We start from the raw sequence: 18,597 nt of genomic DNA on the forward strand, positions 1-18,597 counted from the left end.
AGGGCGTATGTATCGCTGGAAGCATTGCCACAAAGCCACATTTTCTTGCAGAACAACCACAAAGCATTTTATAGGACCTAAGGAAGGAAGAAAACCACAAGCACAAATTGCACTATGTTTTACTACTGAGAAAAATGTGAAATGTTTGTCTTATCACACAGCAAGCTGGGGAAATAATGTCAGTGTTATCCAGGCATCACCGCAACCACTGTTAAAACACCGTGTCGAAGTTCAAATGCAAGAGTTTTTCTTTCTTTGTGTTAATAGAATAAAGTGCATTTTACAATCAATGAGTCTCAGGTCTGATGAAATATAGTGTTTATAACATTCTTCTGTTGGTTTTACACTTTGGTAACAGTTGAGTTCACTCCAAATTCTTAGGTAATATTCTTTTTTTTTTTTTTTTTTGTCTTTTCTAGGGATGCACCCACGGCATATGGACCTTCCCAGGCTAGGGGTCTAACTGGAGCTGTAACCGCCAGACTGCACCACAGCCACAGCAATGCTAGATCCCAGCCGAGTCTGTGACCTACACCACAGCTCACGGCAACACTGGATCTTTAGCCCACCCAGTGAGGCCAGGGATTGAACCCGCAAACTCAAGGTTCCTGGGTGGATTTATTAACCACTGAGCCACGATGGGAACTCCGGAATTCTTGGGGAATATTCTTTACAAGAATATGTGACATTCATTGTTGCAGCAGAAAAGTCCAGTGCTGACTTGATTTTGTTATGCCTTTAAAATGATTCACATTTTCTAGCTCAAATAATTCAGAAGTGTTTTGGCTTCCATTATTGGTTTTTATTTAGTTTAAAAAATTGACCTCCTTGCAGTCACTATGCAAAACAGTATGGGGGTTCCTCAAAAAACTGAAACAACATCAACAAAACTAACTAAAAATAGAACTACCACACGATCCAGTAATTCTATTCCTGGATATATATCCAGAAAAAAAGAAAACTCTAAATCAAAAAGATACATGCCCCCAATGTTCGTAGCATTATTTATAATAGCCAAAATACAGAAGCAACCCAAATGCCCATCTACAGACAAATGGATAAAGAAGAAGGATTCTGTATACAACAGAATATTACTCAGCCATAAAGAAGAATGAAATTCTGCCATTTATGGCAATGTGGATGGACTTAGAGAATACGATGCTTAGTGAAATAAATCAGAGAAAGACAAATACTGTATGACAACACTTACATGTGGAATCTAAAAAATAATACAAATGAATGTATATGCAAAACAGAAGCAGACTCACAGATACTAAAAACAAACTAATGGTTACCAAAGGCGAGAGGGAATAGGAGAAAGGCAATTCTTAATAATCCAATAATCCAATCTCTTATAGGATTAAGAGATACAAACTACTAGGTATAAAACAGATAAGCAACAAGGATATATTGTATAGCTCAAGAAATTATAACCGTTATCTTGTAATAAATTATTTTAATGGAGTATAAGCTGTGAAAATACTGAATCACTATGCTGTACCTCTGAAACATAATATAAATCAACTATACTTTGATAAAGATTTTTTTAAAATTACTATCTTATTATCAATTTCGGTTTCCTTTATTCTTCCTATTTTCAGTGTTTTCATTTATTCATCCATTAATTTATATTAGAGCTACGATGTGCCAGTAAGTGTAGAGAAAACAGAGAAACACAGAGCCACAACTTCTGTTCATCACTGGAAATTCCTATAATTTTCAGTTTCTCAATCTTCAACATTTATATTTGTCATTTTTTATTCCTTCTACTCATTTATTAATTCTCCATGTTTCCACAGTTTATACCTATAACTTATCATTGTTTATAATTTATAACACCAGTTTAGTTTAGTTTTCTTAGGTGTTAACAATTATTTTTACTGTTTCTAAAGTAATCTTGCTTAGTCTGTTTTGATGTTTGCTTCATATTATGTGCTATTTATTTTTTATTGGCCCCTTCCTCCAGATATATTCCCAGACTTTCTCTTCCCTGTTCAGTACACTGAAAGGCTGACTCCTGTGAATTGTAATACTTGTGCTGTTTCCAGCTGGCTTCTGTTTGGTTTTGGCCAACGAATGGCATTAACACGAGATAAGAACAAGGGAAGGAGAAATCAATCTCTCTCTCTCTACCTGCATTACTCCTTTAGCCAAAGGAACTGTATGGCCTTCTTCCATTGCTAGTCTCTGAATATTTTAATATTTCTCTTGGTCCCTCTAACTAGCCCACCATTCTACAAATAGGCTCTACAGGGGACACATTTGAGTGGGATTATATTTCCTGCCAGTATGATTACTGGTACAGTATTTTTGCCAGCACTATCCCTAGAAAACAGAATATCAAGGCAGGATTCTGAAACTGAGCTGCTCATCTATATTTTTTGTCTTTTTTTTGGGGGGAGGGAACACCCATAGCATGTGGAAATTCCCAGGCTAAGGGTAGAAGTGGAGATGCAGCTGCTGGCCTCCACCACAGCCACAGCCACGCCAGAACTTAACCCACTGAGTGAGGCCAGGGATCGAACCCGCGTCCTCATGGATACTAGCCGGCTGAGCCACAGTGAGAACTCCTGCTCACCTACTTGATGCATGCAGAGATGGCTTCTGCTAGATATTGTGACACTGGCAATCCATACCAAGCGAGGGCAACAATTCCTCCAAGCTAATAGCATGGGATGGAGGAGGCCTATGGAGAGCAAGACTTTAGGTGACCAGATGGGGTGGCTTTCTTTGATTACTGTAACAATCGTGGTTTTTACAAAGATTATGGAGTAGGATGATTTATGGATGTATTTGGGAGCTTACCAAAAAAAAAGTATGACTTTGAATATCCAACCTAAGGCTAGAGCAGAGAACCTGAGAGCTGTATGTGGAAAAAGAATGTAACCTCACATCACACACAAAATTAGAAATTGTACATAGATCTAGGCAAGAAATCTGAAACAATTAATCTAGAAGAGAACAGGAGGATATCTGCATAAGTTTGGGATAGGCAAAGATTTCTTGAACAGGATATAAGAAGCACTAATCAAAAAGGATCGAGAAACTGAACTTTTAAAAATAAAAATAAAAATTTGGTTTATCAAAAGAGACCATGAAGTGGATAAAAATAATCCACCTGTTGGGAAAAGATGTTACCAAGTCATATTTCCAAATGGACTAAATGGACTAAAAAGGACTCCTATCCATAATACATTAAAACTCACAGAAAAAGTCAATCCAGTGGAGTTCCCGCCGTGGCTCAGTGGTTAATGAATCCAACTAGCATCCATGAGGTTGCAGGTTCGATCCCTGGCCTCATTCAGTGGGTTAAGGATCCAGCATTGCCATGAGCTGTGGTGTAGGTCACAGACACGGCTTGGATCCCACGTTGCTGTGGCTCTGGCATAGGCCAGCAGCTACAGCTCTGATTCGACTTCTAGCCTGGGAACCTCCATATGCTGTGGGAGTGGCCCTAGAAAAGGCAAAAAGACCAAAAAAAAAAAAAGGAAAAAAAGAAAAAGTCAACCCAATAAAAAAAAACATGATTAGAAAGACTCAAAGAGATAATTCACAAGCAAGATATTAAAATTGGTCAATGAACACATGAAAATGTGCTCAACATTATTACTCACACAAACTAAATCTTCAAGGAGATACCAGTAGATTCTCACCATAATGACTTACTATTTAAAAGACTAACAATCCCAAGTGTTGGCCGGAAGAGGTAACAACTGACATTCCTCCTTTTATTCCTGGTGAGACTCCAAATCTCATTTTCTACATAATTTAGGAGACCAGTGATTTGAAAGAATTGCTAGTTTATGTTTGGGGGAACAAAATGTATAATGACATAATTTTGTGACAACAGTTGAAACAACAATAGCTGGAGACTTCAACACCTCACTCACAGTTATAGGTAGAACACCAGACAGAAGACAGGTAAGCATATCAAGTACTTACACAGTGCAGTAAGCCAACTTGACCTAACAGGCAGATACAGAACACTCCACCCATCAGCAGTACATACACTTCTCAAGTGCATATGGAACATCTTCCAGGATAGACCATGTGTTATGCCACAAATTAAGTTTCAACAGATTTAAAAAGATAAATATCAAAAGTATCTTTTTTGACCACAAGGAGATAAAGTTAAAAATCAATGACAAAGAAAACTGGAAAATTCAAAAAATTGTGAAAACTAAACAAAGCACATTTAAACCCATCAATCCACCAAAGTAGAAATCACAAGGGAAATTGTAAAATATTTAAAAACAAATGAAAATGAAAACACAACATACCAAAATCTATAGGATGAAATGAAAGTAGGGCTAAGGGGGAAGTTTACTGAAATAAATATTTATATTAAAAAATAAGGAAGAAATGAGTAAAGGGAGCCAAAAAGGACAAACTTCTAATTATAAAATAAATAAGTCATGGAGATGTACCAGAATAACTTGGAGATACTGCAAATTTGTTTCTAGACCACCACAATAAATAAAGTAATAAAGCAAGTCATGTGAATTTTTTGTTTTCCCAGTGTACATTAAAGTCATATTTATGCTAGACTGTTGTCTATTAAAGGTTCAATAGTATTATGTCTTAAAAGCAAAGTACATAACTTGATTTAAATTTTTAGTATTTTATCACTAAAAATGCTAACCATTATCTGACAACAGAGGGTCACCAAAAACCTTTGATTTGTTAAAAAAAAAAAAAAGCAATATCTGGGAAGTGTAATAAAATGAAGCACAATAAAATGACATATGCCTGTAAAGTACAGTATGGTGACTTAATGTTATATATTTGAAAGTTGTTCAAATAAAAAATCATAAAAAATAAAAAAATTTTAAAAATTGATTGGTAACAAGTACCCACAGTGTAGCTCCCAGAAATGTATTTGATACTCTGTATTAGCCTGTACAGGAGAAGAATCTGAAAAAGAATGGATATATATGTATATGTATGGCTGATTCATTTTGCTATACATCTCAAACTATCCCAACATTGTAAATGACCTACACTCCAATAAAATTTACTTTTAAAAAATTAAAAAAGAAAGTTGCTGAGAGAGTAGACCCTAAAATTCCCTTCACAAGAAAAAAAATTTGTAACTATTTATGGTGATGGATGTAAACTAGACTTATTGTGATCACTTCACAATGTACACAAATATTATTTCATTATGTTGTATGCCTGAAACTAATATAATGTTATACATCAATTATGCCTCAATTAAAATTAATTAAAACAGAACAAAAACCAAGAGATTTCTCAAATCAACAATTTAATTTTAAAACTTAAGGAACTAGAAAATAAAGAACAAGGTAAACTAAAAGCTAGCAGAAGGAAGGAAGTAATAAAGATTAGGGCAGAGAAAACAGAATAGAGAATAGAAAAACAAGAGAGAAAAAGCTGGTTCTTTGAAAAGATCAATAAACCTTTACCTAGACGAAATGAGAAAAAAGAAGTAATTTAGTAATTTGATATTAAAATCAGAAATGAAATTAGGGACATTACTACTACTTCCAGGGAAGTAGAAAGGATTATAAAAGAGTACTATAAACAGCTGTATAACAACAAATTACATAAGCTAGATAATATGAAAAATTCCTAGAAACTACAAGACTAAATCATGAAGAAATAGAAAATCTTAATAGACCAAAAACTAGTAAGGAGACTGAATTAGTAATAAAAATTACCTCAACAAAGAATGCCCTGGAGCTGATGGCTTTACTGGCAAACTTTACAAAACATTTAAAGAAGTAATACTGATCCTCCTCAAACTTTTCCAAAAAATTGAAAAGGAGGGAACATTTCTGGACTCATTCCATGAGGTCAGTGTTATCCTGATACCAAAGTCAAGGACATTGCAAAAAAATAAAGTGATAGACCAATATCCTGATGAACACTGATACGAAAATCCTCAACAAAATACTAACAAACTGAATTCAACAGCACATTAAAAGGAGTATACACCAGGATTAAGTATGGTTTATTCCTGGAAACCAAAGATAGTTCAATATCTGGAAACTGATCAATGTAATACACTACATTAACAGAATGAAAGGGAAAAAAATCACAACACCATCTCAACTGATACAAAACATCTGACAAAATTCAACATATTTTCATGATAAAAACACTTAATAGACTAGACATAGAAGAAAACTACCTGAACATAATGAAAATCATATGAGGAACCTACAGTGAACATCATTCTCAATGGTGAAAGACTTAAAGCTTTTGTCCAAGATCAGGAACAAGGTTAAGGAAGCCCACTCTCATCATTTCTAGTCAATATGGTACTAGAAGTTCTAGCCATAGCAAATAGTCAAAAAAAAAAAAAAAAAAAAAAAAAAAAAAAAAAAAAAAAAAAAGAAATAAGAGGGAGTTTCCTTTGTGGCACAGTAGAAATGAATCTGACTAGTATCCATGAGGATGAGGGTTTGAGCCCTGGCCTTGCTTAGTGGGTTGGGGATCCAGTATTGCTGTGAGCTGTGGTGTAGGTCACAGATATGGCTTGGATCCTGCATTGGCATAGGCTGGCAGCTGTAGATCCGATTTGACCCCTAGCCTGGGAACTTCCATATGCCACAGGTGTGCCATAAAAAAGCAAAAAAAAAAAGGCAGGGTCTCCAAGATATATCTATATATCCATGTTTGGAGCAACACCATTCACAATAGCTAAAACATGGAGGCAACTCAAGTGTCTACTGATGGCTAAATGGATAAGCAAACCATTATATATACCATACAACTGATATTATTCAGCTTTAAAAATAAAGAAAATTCTGGAATTCCCATCATGGTGCAGTGGTTAACGAATCCAACTAGGAACCATGAGGTTGTGGGTTCCATCCCTGGCCTTGCTCAGTTGGTTAAGGATCCGACGTTGCCCTGAGCTGTGGTGTAGGTCACAGACGCAGCTCGGATCCCGCATTGCTGTGGCTCTGGGGTAGGCCAGCGGCTACAGCTCCGATTAGACCCCTAGCCTGGGAACCTCCATATGCCGCAGGAGCAGCCCAAGACATGGCAAAAAGACAAAAAAAAGAAAGAAAATTCTGACATATGCTACCGCAAGGGTGAACCTTGAGGATATTATGCTAACTGAAATAATCTAGTCACAAAAGGACAATACTATGTGATTCTATTTATTTTTTTAATTTTTAAATTTTTTTTTGTCTTTTTGTCTTTTTAGGGCTGCACCTGTGGCATATGGAGGTTCCCAGGCTAGGGGTCTAAATGGAGCTGTAGCCTCCAGCCTATGCCATAGCCACAGCAAAGGGGATCCAAGCTGCATCTGTGACCTACAGCACAGCTCATGGCAACTCTGGATCCTTAACCCACTGAGCGAGGCCAGGGATTAAACCCATGTCCTTATGGATGCTAGTCGAGTTCATTAACCACTGAGCCATGATAGGAACTCTTATATGATTCCATTTATATCAAGTACCAGGGTAGTCAAAATCATTGAGACAGATAGCAAAATGGGCATTATGTGGGGCTGTGAGGAGAAGGGGACTGGGGATTTATTGTTTATAGAATGTAGAGTTTTAAGATGAAAAGAGTTGTGAAGATGGATGATAGTGATGGTGGCAGAATATTTGTGCATATTTAATACTAATGAACTATACATTTAAAAATTGTTTAGGGAGTTCCCGTTGTGGCGCAGTGGTTAACGAATCTGACTAGGAGCCATGAGGTTGTGGGTTCCATCCCTGGCCTTGCTCAGTGGGTTAAGGATCTGGCGTTGCCATGAGGTGTGGTGTAAGTTGCAGATGTGGCTCTGATCCCTCCTTGCTGTGGCTCTGGCGTAGGCTGGCGGCTACAGCTCCGATTCGATCCCTAGCCTGGGAACCTCCATATGCCACAGGAGTGGCCCTAGAAAAGGCAAAAAGACTAAATAAATAAATATTGTTTAGATGGTAAATTCTGTTATGTTTATTTTATAACAACAAAAATTTTTAAAAATCCATCACCCCTAATAGGCCTGAGACTTTAGGATTATGATTAATACAGCAATTCCTCTTCTAATCCCTGGCTCACGTTCAGAGCTTATACCAATAAAAGTGAATTCCTCACCTGCCTTTGTGGAGTAAACCTTCCCACTTTGGGAAACAAAAGTAATATCCGAAGTATAAAAACTATGATAAACATTCTTTATGATGTCATCATGAAAGTCAGCTAATAATTCAAAAGTGTTGCCACCATCAACTGAAAGCCATACCTAAGGGAATAAAGAGCCACTATGTAAATGCCAGCAATTACCTATCAGCCTGGTCTTCCTATATGAGAAAAAGTCACATAGCATGATTTTTCCCATATTCCCACGTCCATCAAACACACACACACGTACCTACTCACCTGCTTAGTCAACCCTCTATTTTCTTTGTAGAATTTGTGTGACAGTACATGTGGCAGTCTTCAGTTCTAGACAGTGTGTACATCATGAATGTACAAAAGAACAAAGTTATTCCATTATCTCACAACTAGGTCCTCCTTGTTCATAAAAGGATCAAGTGTTGGGTGCCTTTGGATATGGTGGACAGCAATTACCAGTATTGAAATGAGACTTCTGTGCTGAATTCCTTTATTACTTCTAATAAGATTTTTTTTTGTAGAATCTTTAGAGTTCTCCACATTGTCACAATTACTACAACTTTTAAAAAATATTAGTATCTGATAGTGCAAATCTTTCTCCCTTATTCTTCCTCAGAAGTGTCTTAGTTACTCTTAGTCTTCTGTTTTTCCATGTATACTTTTTTTTGCTTTCCCTAAAATTTTTTTATTGAGGTATAATTGACATTACATTATATACTTTAGAGTCAAATGCTACAAAAAAATGATGGGATTTTTATATAGTTGTATTAGATCTACAGATTAATTTAAGGAAGAATTGATAAGTCATTTTCTTATCCATAAGCATGTTTATGTCCATGTCTTCATAAAGTTTTTAATGTCCTTCAGTAAAGTTGATAATTTTCTTGGATATCTTTTCTTAGATTTCTTCTTAGGTACTTCACAGTTTTTGTGTGTTTCTGTTTTGTTTTGGCTATTGTAAGCAATGTTTCAAATTATGTTTTCAAATGTACTGTTGATTGTGTGCAGAAATGAAATCGACTTTACCTCCCACCTTGTTTGACACTTCCGTTTTACTATTTGGTATGTATCTTTTAGATTTTCTTCATGGACAAACATATCTTTAAAGAGAGTTTACTTTTAAATATTCATGCCTTTGATTTCTTAATTTTTCTTTGTCATCTTGCATTCCCCACCGGTACACTTTTTTGCTTGTTAACAGTTTCTTGGTGGAACTCCAACTGTAGCTAAATACAACCCCCTGACTGTTCCACTATGTCTATACCCCCACCATTGAAAACATGTAATAATGCTCAACTGGTCACATGCTGAATTCATGAGTACAAAGCTCAAGCAACCATACTTCATTCTCTCAGTCAGTTCATTTTCCCATCCTCCTAGGCAATTATTTTACTCCTTTCTCTCTTTTCCCAACCCCTCAACATTCCTCCTCCGTCTTCACTCATAAATAATAACTTTGATTTTTGTTGAGAAAATAGAAGATAAATTCCCACAATTTCCATTACCATAGCTACCCACCTACCAGCCTTTGAAGCCCCAAGCATTCCTTCCTCCTTTTACTATAGAACACTTATCTGTGCTCCTAAGGCCACCATTTCCACTGGCTCATAGAGCTCATCTCCTTTCACCTCTTTAGAAATGTCACTTTAGCAATTTCTTCTCTCTCCTCCCTGCATCATCAATTTTTCCCTCTCCACCAAGTAATTCCCAAAGCACATACCATAATCCCTCCTCTTTTTTTTTTTTTTTCTTGTCTTTTCTTGGGCCGCTTTCCACAGCATATGGAGGTTCCCAGGCTAGGGGTCGAATCGGAGCCATAGCCACCGGCCTACCCTAGAGTCACAGCAACGCAGGATCCGAGCCGCATCAGCAACCTACACCACAGCTCAGGGCAACGCTGGGTTCTTAACCCACTGAGCAAGGCCAGGGATGGAACCCACAACCTCATGGTTCCTAGTTGGATTGGTTAACCACTGCGCCACAACAGGAACTCCCCGTATCCCTCCTCTTCTTGACATTCTTCCTCCTTCTAACATTTCCCTCCTCTACTTTTCAGCCAAACTTTGCAAAAAAACATGTTTGCATTTCCTGTCACTGATTCCTCAGTTCTCTCCTCTCTTCATGAGGCTTTCCACCTCCCTGACCGTCAGAGCGACACTGCTCTTTACTTGAGGTGTAACCACTCGGCGTAGACCAAGCGAATCATTCACACCCATACTAGAGGGCGAGCTTTCATGGCACACACCTGATTACCATAGGCATACAGAAAATGGCTTCGTGGGTGGAACACCATTCCAACAGGAGAAGAGAATGACGAAGGAAATGAGAAAAGGGGAAATTTTTGTCTTAATCTTGGTCTGTTGTTTCTAAAGATCCTCACAGAGGCAGTGGTATTTTTCTAGGAAGAGATAAACAAAGCATGAACAAATCATAAGACTTTTTCCATCAATAGTACTAGAATGTGCTATAATTTTAGAGTTTTCCTGTTACTTGTATTTTGACTAAGTTGGGGACACAACCGTTAACACCATGTAGAATTGGAAGGATTAGTTACTACGGATAGCTTTTTACTTTGCTTCCCCCTACGAGATACATCCATCTTATAGATGTTGCACGTGAAGTTAAGGAGATTAAATCATTTGTCCAAGGTTTTATAAGAAATGTCATGGGGAGATGTGTCATAGAGGCATTACTGAACTTGACAGATTCTAACACCCATGCTTGTAACTATGATGCCAAATGACTTTTTAAAAGTGTGGATGCCACACTCCAACTGACCTCACTCCCAATCTGTCAGATGATGATTTTGAAGGGGATCAGACTCTGTACCCTAAGATATGGCACTCTGGCATACCAATTATTTTAAGCTGAAGATATCTGAGGTGCAGCAGATGCAGAAAAAAAAGCCTTCCCTTGTCTGACTAAAAGCAGCAGTGTTGGGATATAAGGCTGCCATTAATTCCTCTTCAGAGCAGATCTACTCCCAGAAGGGGAGAATGTGAACAAAAACCTACTCCAAGTCCCTTCTCCAGGGAGTTTTACTGTCCTGAAGGAGGCGGAAAGACCACTCATACTTGTATAAACAAATATTATCACAAACTTTCATATCCCCTGTTTGCTCTTCTGTAAACACATTATCTCTCCATTTGTTTTCCCTTAAGTGCCTTTCTCACTCAACACCCCCAAACTATTAAGATGGTATATAACCTCCAGCTTTGAACTACCTTTTTGCATTATTCATCACCAACTTTCACCCACATGTATGTATACTGCCATGCATAAATAAACTGTTTTCTTTTCTCCTGTTTATCTGTTCTTTTTTGTCAGTTTAATTTGCAGGGCCCCCCAAACTGAACATAAGAGTGTAAAGAAATATTACTTTTGTCTCCCCTGAAATCATGAGAGTAGGGCTAGTTCCACCTTTTGCTCATTTAAACTAACCATTTTATGAGACTTACATTTATATAGACCAAGCTCAGCTTATATACTCCTGGAGAATAAGCAAGGAAGAAGCACTGCACAAACAGGACTATATTTTCTGTTCTCATCAAACTGAATGACAATCAGAGGTAAGAAATCTCCAAAGTATCGAACTATATTATTAACCATAAATAATTTTGCTGTAGCCAATTTTACCAAGTTCTACTGCCAAAGATAACAGGAACTTGGAAATAAGGTTTGCTACGTAAATGTGCATTATTGTAGTGTCAAGGGTAATCACTTCCAGGCTGAGGCCTACCTGGTTCTGGAAGAGGTAGATGCCAGAACTTTGTTCTTGGTCAATAAGAAATGTTATCACAGTTGATGGAATAGTTTTCATTCTTTTTGAAATGGAAGGTAAGCAAGGTAGCCATTCAAGAAATGGTTCTTTGCTATAAAAACAAGAGCTTGCCTACACAGAAGAGAAATGAAAAGTTAATGCAGTTTTGAACTATAAAAGTCCTACTGAGTTCTTGCAGTGTCAGGACTGACCACAAATAATAATGATACATCTTTAATGTCTGTGCTTCTCCTCTGGGAGATATGAGTCCAGAAAACATTGCAAAGCATCCCTTTCTTGCATGAATTGTTTTTCTGGAGCCACTGTGTGAATCTAGATTTAACACGAGTAGGTAATTACCTTTAAATCCAAGCAGAAGCACCACTGGGAGCAAAGAGTGATTGTTAAGCTTTTCGGTCTGCAGAATGGCCATTTCTTAGATTAATTACAGTTCATTAATGAAGCCATGCACAGTAAAATTTCTTAGCTTTTAAAATATTTAATACCATACCTCACTTAGGGTCCTGTTTCTCTCAAAGGTGATGGTAATATAATCGACTATAAAATATAAAGGTATAGGAATTATAAGCAGCATCTATATTTTTAAATGTATCAAGTATGCTCAAATATGATTTTCTTGCACATATAACAGGGTATGCCTATTAGTTTAAATTAATTTTTCCCACCAGTTTTAGGCTGTTAACTTATATAAAACAAACATATTTTTAGATTTTATTCTATTTTTACTTCTTTTCATTTTATCTAATCTACATATGTTATCTATGTCGGAAAAAAATGCATTAATAGTTCTTTAAAATTTACCTTCAAAACGTTCTCTGTTAGCAAAACATCTTTCATTATACCACAGTTTTCCTTTGATATAGTCAACCTACATAAATAAAAATATCATTCAGGCAATATATAGACTGAAGATACACAATAGAAAAACCTGTTAGAAATTTTCAAGGTTTGATAACTCAGGAATGTGGCACAAATAAAGAGAGAAAAACTGTAAGTCAACAAAATAAAAGGTCATAGAGGAGTTCCCATTGTGGCTCAGCAGAAATGAATCTGACTAGCATCCATGAGGACGTAGGTTTGATCCCTGGCTTTGCTCAGTGGGTTAAGGATCCGGCATTGCTGTGAGCTGTGGTGTTGGTCACAGATGTGGTTTGGATCCTGAGTTGCTGTGGCTGTGGTGTAGACTGGCAGCTGTAGCTCCAATTCGACCCCTAACCTGGCAACCTCCATATGCTGTGGGTACAGCCCTAAAAAGACAAAAAAAAAAAAAAAAAAAAAAGAAAAGAAAGAAAGTCATAGAAAGAGGACAGGAAATAAGAATATACTTTTTGAACAAAACACAAAAAAGAAGTAAAAAGAAGGGAAATTTCACATGATCAGCATCTGTTAGTAGAACATGTCACGATCTATGGACCGTCTTTCTGAGGCTACCAGGAGATGTTGGTCTTTCACCACAGTTAAAATGGATCACATATTTATTCTTCTTCAGCTGCAGGCTTGAGGAATCTTCCCAGAATCCTGACAGCAGCAAGAAGCAGTAAGAACAAAGCCACAAAAATACAGCTTTTGAAAAATTGGTCCTAAGAGAAAAGCTTCCAAGAATATGAGGCTGAACATGTGTGTTAGATAAGAATTACATGCAAGAGTTTGAGAGGTCTTTGTCATAGGAAGATTCCCTCAAATTATTGTGGAGACAAAAGGAAGACCTTCCTACATTTTAAAAGACCAGTAATAAAACCTATGATCTGTGCATTAAAATGTTCTAGAATAGATTGTGTTGATGGATGCTCAACCCTGTGAATATACTAAAGGCCACTGAATTGTACACTTTACATGGGTGAATTTTATGCCATGTAAATTATATCTCAATAAAACTGCTAAACAAAAAAGCCTTTAAAAAATGGAATGGGAGTTCCCATTGTGGTGCAATGGAAACGAATCCAACTAGCATCCATGAGGATGCGGGTTCCATCCTTGGTCTCACTCAGTGCATCGGGGATCTGGTGCTGCCATGAGCTGTGGTGTAGGCTGGTGGTTATAGCTCCGACTCGACCTCTAGCCTGGGAACTTCATATGCCACAGGTGTAGCCCTAAAAAGAAAAAAAAAAAAAAAAAGGAATGGACAATAAGTTATTTGAATTTTAATCTAAGGAATTATATTGAATGAACCTTTTGAGGTCTCATACAAATCTTCAGGTTTTCAGGATACCATAATTATCATAATATGTGGGCAATTAATATAGACTTATTCCTTTTTTCTCTTTAGATTACTTCTTCCCTCCCCGCCTCAACCTGGAATAAAACTGGTAATAGTTCAGTGAATATCCTTGGGGATAATTTAATCCGATCAGGCTGACTTCATTCCAGTGATGAACTCATGTCCCAGGCCTGATATAGAGTCTCAAAGATGGGTCGGGAATGAACACATGATCCAAGTGAGGTTAACAGCTGGCCCTGAGACTTGCTGGAGCCCCTGGGAAAGACGTACTTTATCCCTGAGGGGATTGCTAAACTGATTGCACATACACCTGGTGGCTACTCTTACTGACAACTGCAGAAAACCCACTGAAAAGGAAGCTAATGTAGAGGAAATCAGACCCAAATGTTGAAAAGACAGAGTCCGACAGACATCTGTTTGGCACTAAATCCAGTCCTGTCTGGAGGCCAGGTGCATTCATTCCTTGAATTCTCTGTTTCACGAGCCAATAACTTTCCCTTCTTTGCACAAATCAGTTTTAGTTTGGTTTCTGTCATTTGCCTTCTGACTATCTGTTTGGGGAGAGAATCAAGTTTTCTGTTTGTTTTGTTTTGAAGGTTTTACTTGGATACATGAAACAGCCTGAGGTTTTTCTTATTAATGCTATTTTTTTTTTTTGACCAGCCCACGGCACGCAGAAGTTCCTAGGCCAGGCATCAAACCTGCTCCACAGCAGTGACCCCAGCCACTGCTGTGACAACACTGGATCCTTAACCCACTGAGCCACAAGGAACTCCTTGTCATGTTATTTAATCACTTCACCTCTAAGAGGTAGATATTGTTATGCCATTTTATTTATTTATTTATTTATTTATTTTTGGTCCTTTTGTCATTTCTTGGGCCACTCTCGCGGCATATGGAGGTTCCCAGGCTAGGGGTCTAAACCAAGCTGTAGCCACTGGCCTACACCAGAGCCATAGCAATGCGGGATCCGAGCCAAGTCTGCAACCTACACCACAGCTCACAGCAACGCCGGATCCCTAACCCACTGAGCAAGGGCAGGGACCAAACCCACAACCTCATAGTTCTTAGTCGGATTCGTTAACCACTGAGCCACGATGGGAACTCCTTGTTATGCCATTTTAAAATGAAGAAATTGAGGTCCAGCAAGGTATACGACTGTTCAGAGTTCCATGCTGCATGGCTACTAAGCTCCTGCAAGACCGGACTCCTGTCTGTCTTCATTTATTCACTCATGGATTCAGCAAATATTTATTGAGATGGCCTAACTGCAAGGTACAGTAGTAACAATAGCAAATACAATAGTCCTTGACATGAAACCTACAGTCTGGTGAGGCTCCTCAAGGGGGCTCAACAGACAGAATGCAGACAAATGACAGGAACTAGTGTTGAGAGCTCTGAGACTGCACAGAAAAGTCACAGAAGGGGTTCTTGAAGAGGAGCAGGAATTCTCGAAGAGGAAGGAAAGGGAGAAGGGGAGGGTGCACCTAAGGTGAAATATCTCCAGCAAAGGATCTGAGGTGGGAGAAACGACGGCTCATTTCCGGGAAGGCAAGTGTTTCCTGTGCCTTGGGGTGAGGGGCAGGCTCGACAAGGCTGAAGAAGGTGAGGGAGGCTCTGACCAGGAAAGACTCTGCATGTCTCCCAAGAGCTTGAATCCCATCCTTAAGGAAGTGACCCCAAATCCCTGCTCTTTCCACTAAACACATTTTGGTGGATAATTGACAGATGTTGCCTCTTGTCAAGTTCCCAGTTGAGGGCCTTTCTACCTCTGTCTGACATATTTGTTGAAATCATTTCTTCATATCATTGGAGTTTCTGCTTATATGCAGTTGGAGAGGCTTATTTTCCCTTCACTCTCCTTTCTCGTTCCTGCTTTAAGTTCAACAAGCCCTTGTGCCAATCGACAATCAGATTCTGTGTGTGTTTATGGACTTGTTTATGGTCGAGCTCCCTCAGTAGAATGGGAAGCTACATATACATCAGCTTGTCTTGTTCAGGAGGGAATCCTCTCTTGTCTAAACAAATACATGCTAAACACGTATTTGTCTAAACAAATAGATGCTTGTTTCGGCTCAACAAATAGAATGCTAATGGCTGAATAAGTGCATAAGTGAAATGAACAAGTGAATGAATGAATCATCAAGTATTAACTTCTTCAACTACCTGGCTCGACAGCCACGTGCATCCCATTTTGAACATCCTTCCTTCAACCATTATAAAAGAGGTCTTCCCCAAAGGCAAATCCTTATACTTGTAAGAATAAGCTCACTTTTCCCCTTTCTTCCCCTGCCACATGACCTCACTGTCTTTGGAATACTTCTGTTTCCCCTCTCCTTCATCCCTACCCAACCCCCCTGATTTTGCTCAGATATTTTAGCTCAAGAGGATGTAGGTTAATAACTTTGTAGATGGTAACAAACAAAAACAAAAAGCCAAAACCCTCTATGTAATTTGTGATTGTCTTTTGATATTGCAGAAGCATTCCCTCCTTGATGTGCCAATTCAAGTTCTAGGAATGTATTGCACTGATAGACCTGGATGTGTACGAAGCTGCTAGGCACAAATTATGAATGGCAGCATTGTTTGTAATCCAAAAGCAAAAAATTTAAAAACACCCAAATAGCTATCAATAGGAGACAAGTTAGGGAAACTCTAGTTCAGTCCATACAATGGAAGACTTACCTCAAAAAGAAAAAAGAGGCAGGCTCAGGTCTGGTGAAAAGGTCAGACAGGTTTTCTGCTGAGCTTAGAGCTTCCATTTCTAGTTCTATTGCTGTTTCTGGCATCCCATTCCTTTGCAGGAGTCTCTGTGTGGTAAGCTGTCCTGACTTAGCTACGAAAATTTCTTTTCTTCACCCTCATTCTTGAATGATATAGTTTATCTAGGTTTTGGTCCCTCTGTTCTTTCTAATGTAAATCAGTTTTGCCTACGTGGCTTTCCCTGTTCTCTGCTTGGCATTTCCCCCAGTTAACACAGCAAGAAGTCAAGAAAGTCAAAAGCTTCTTTGGCTTCCTGAGAAATAAATGCCTCTGTCCTTTAGACAGGGTGAATGAGTATATGTGTGTGTGTGTGTGTGTGTATGTGTGTGTGTGTGTGTGTGTGTGCCCACAGGCCTGTATGAGGACAGAATGGAGAGGAGATACAGAAAAAGGCTAGAAATACTCACAATTCCATCATGCTTTCCACACTAAAGTGTGTGTATATGTTGATGAAACTAACTTAGTTGAATCACAAAACTTGACATTGTAGCAGAGAAGGGAGATAAATGATGGAATAAAATCCACCCTTCCCCCCAAAAAGCCAGAATCAGAGCTGTGGAATCAGAGCTCATATGGCACTTGCATGTAAGTTAGAAAGAGTACCCCTTTCTCCAGGTAGACACAGACCTGCACATGCGGGAGGAGGGGTGTAGATGGGTTGGAGAGTAAAGTGTTAGCCAGACTTCGGCCCCTACTATCTTTTCAACTGGGTGCCCTTGTGCACAACGCACTGAACAACCACAGCAACCCCAGACAGAGGGGGTGGGGGCCACCTCTGAAATGAAGAGGGCATTTCCTCCTTTGAAACGGAAGGGGAAGGCATTGCTTAATGGTCAGTGGAAATACAGTTTTTAAGTTCACACTGCAAATAACATTACAGCATCAGAGATAATCTATATTATGAATTCTTGTCTTGCTGCTCATCCCTTAGGAAACATCTCTTTGGAAATTGAAAGCTTCTTACCCTTTCGAAACCACAAAACTCTGCCCTTGAAAACTAGAAGAAAGAAAAAAAAGAGGAATCTTAATTTTCCCTTGCACATCAGAAGGCATAACAAAACACAGCAATTTCAATTATGCGAAAGGAAATGATTTTTTTTTACATCCTGCAGTTTGGAGTGTTGAACCCTAAAATCAGCTTCTTAGGTTTTTTACACAGTATCATGGAGATTTCCCTCTCAGTCTTTGCCTTGTTTCACCAATAGACTGATTTATTCATACTCTGACTTAATGCCAGAATGCCTTTGAGATCAAAACGCCACCTTTTAATTATTTATTTATTTATTTTTATTTTTATTTTGTTTAGGGCCTCACCCACAGCATATGGAAGTTCCCAGGCTAGGGGTCCAATGAGAGCTGCACCTGCCACATCCTTAACCCACTGAGCGAGGCAAGGGATGGAACCCTCATCCTCATGGATGCTAGTCGGATTCGTTAACCACTGAGCCACGAAGGGAACTCCCCCTTTTAATGATTTAAATGGAGGAGTTCGGTGCGTAGGAAGAAACCACGTCTACCACCAGCAGGGGTTCAGGAGGCGCGCCTTTCTCCCTCTATTTCCCCCACGGCCACGGCCACTCTGTCTTCTGCCCAGCCCAGTGCAGTCCTGGATCAGGCCCTGAGGAGGCACAGCTCCTGCCTAAGTCCCTGTGCTTTGACCTTAGGTCACTGCTCCTGGTGGTTTCAGCTCTCTTCTTTAGCAACCACGTGATAAGCACATGAAAGGCCAGATCTATGAGTCGTTTGAGCAACA

At 38.7% G+C, this 18,597-nt stretch overlaps 1 protein-coding gene across 1 annotated transcript in view; it reads right to left on the reverse strand.

The window, feature by feature from the left end:
- CATSPERB (cation channel sperm associated auxiliary subunit beta) overlaps window positions 1-18,597 on the reverse strand; it is a 91,813-nt gene that overhangs the window by 41,843 nt on the left and 31,373 nt on the right. Inside the window, exons 9-14 of the mRNA XM_021099620.1 lie at window positions 17,809-17,841; window positions 12,665-12,731; window positions 12,354-12,400; window positions 11,822-11,974; window positions 10,328-10,480; window positions 8,065-8,209 (exon numbers count right to left, since the gene is read on the reverse strand). Of these exons, the coding sequence (XP_020955279.1) occupies window positions 8,065-8,209; window positions 10,328-10,480; window positions 11,822-11,974; window positions 12,354-12,400; window positions 12,665-12,731; window positions 17,809-17,841 (598 nt within the window). The remainder of the gene's footprint in view (window positions 1-8,064; window positions 8,210-10,327; window positions 10,481-11,821; window positions 11,975-12,353; window positions 12,401-12,664; window positions 12,732-17,808; window positions 17,842-18,597) is intronic.

Source organism: Sus scrofa, chromosome 7, assembly GCF_000003025.6.
Source record: "Sus scrofa isolate TJ Tabasco breed Duroc chromosome 7, Sscrofa11.1, whole genome shotgun sequence".
NCBI classification, from domain to species: domain Eukaryota; kingdom Metazoa; phylum Chordata; class Mammalia; order Artiodactyla; family Suidae; genus Sus; species Sus scrofa.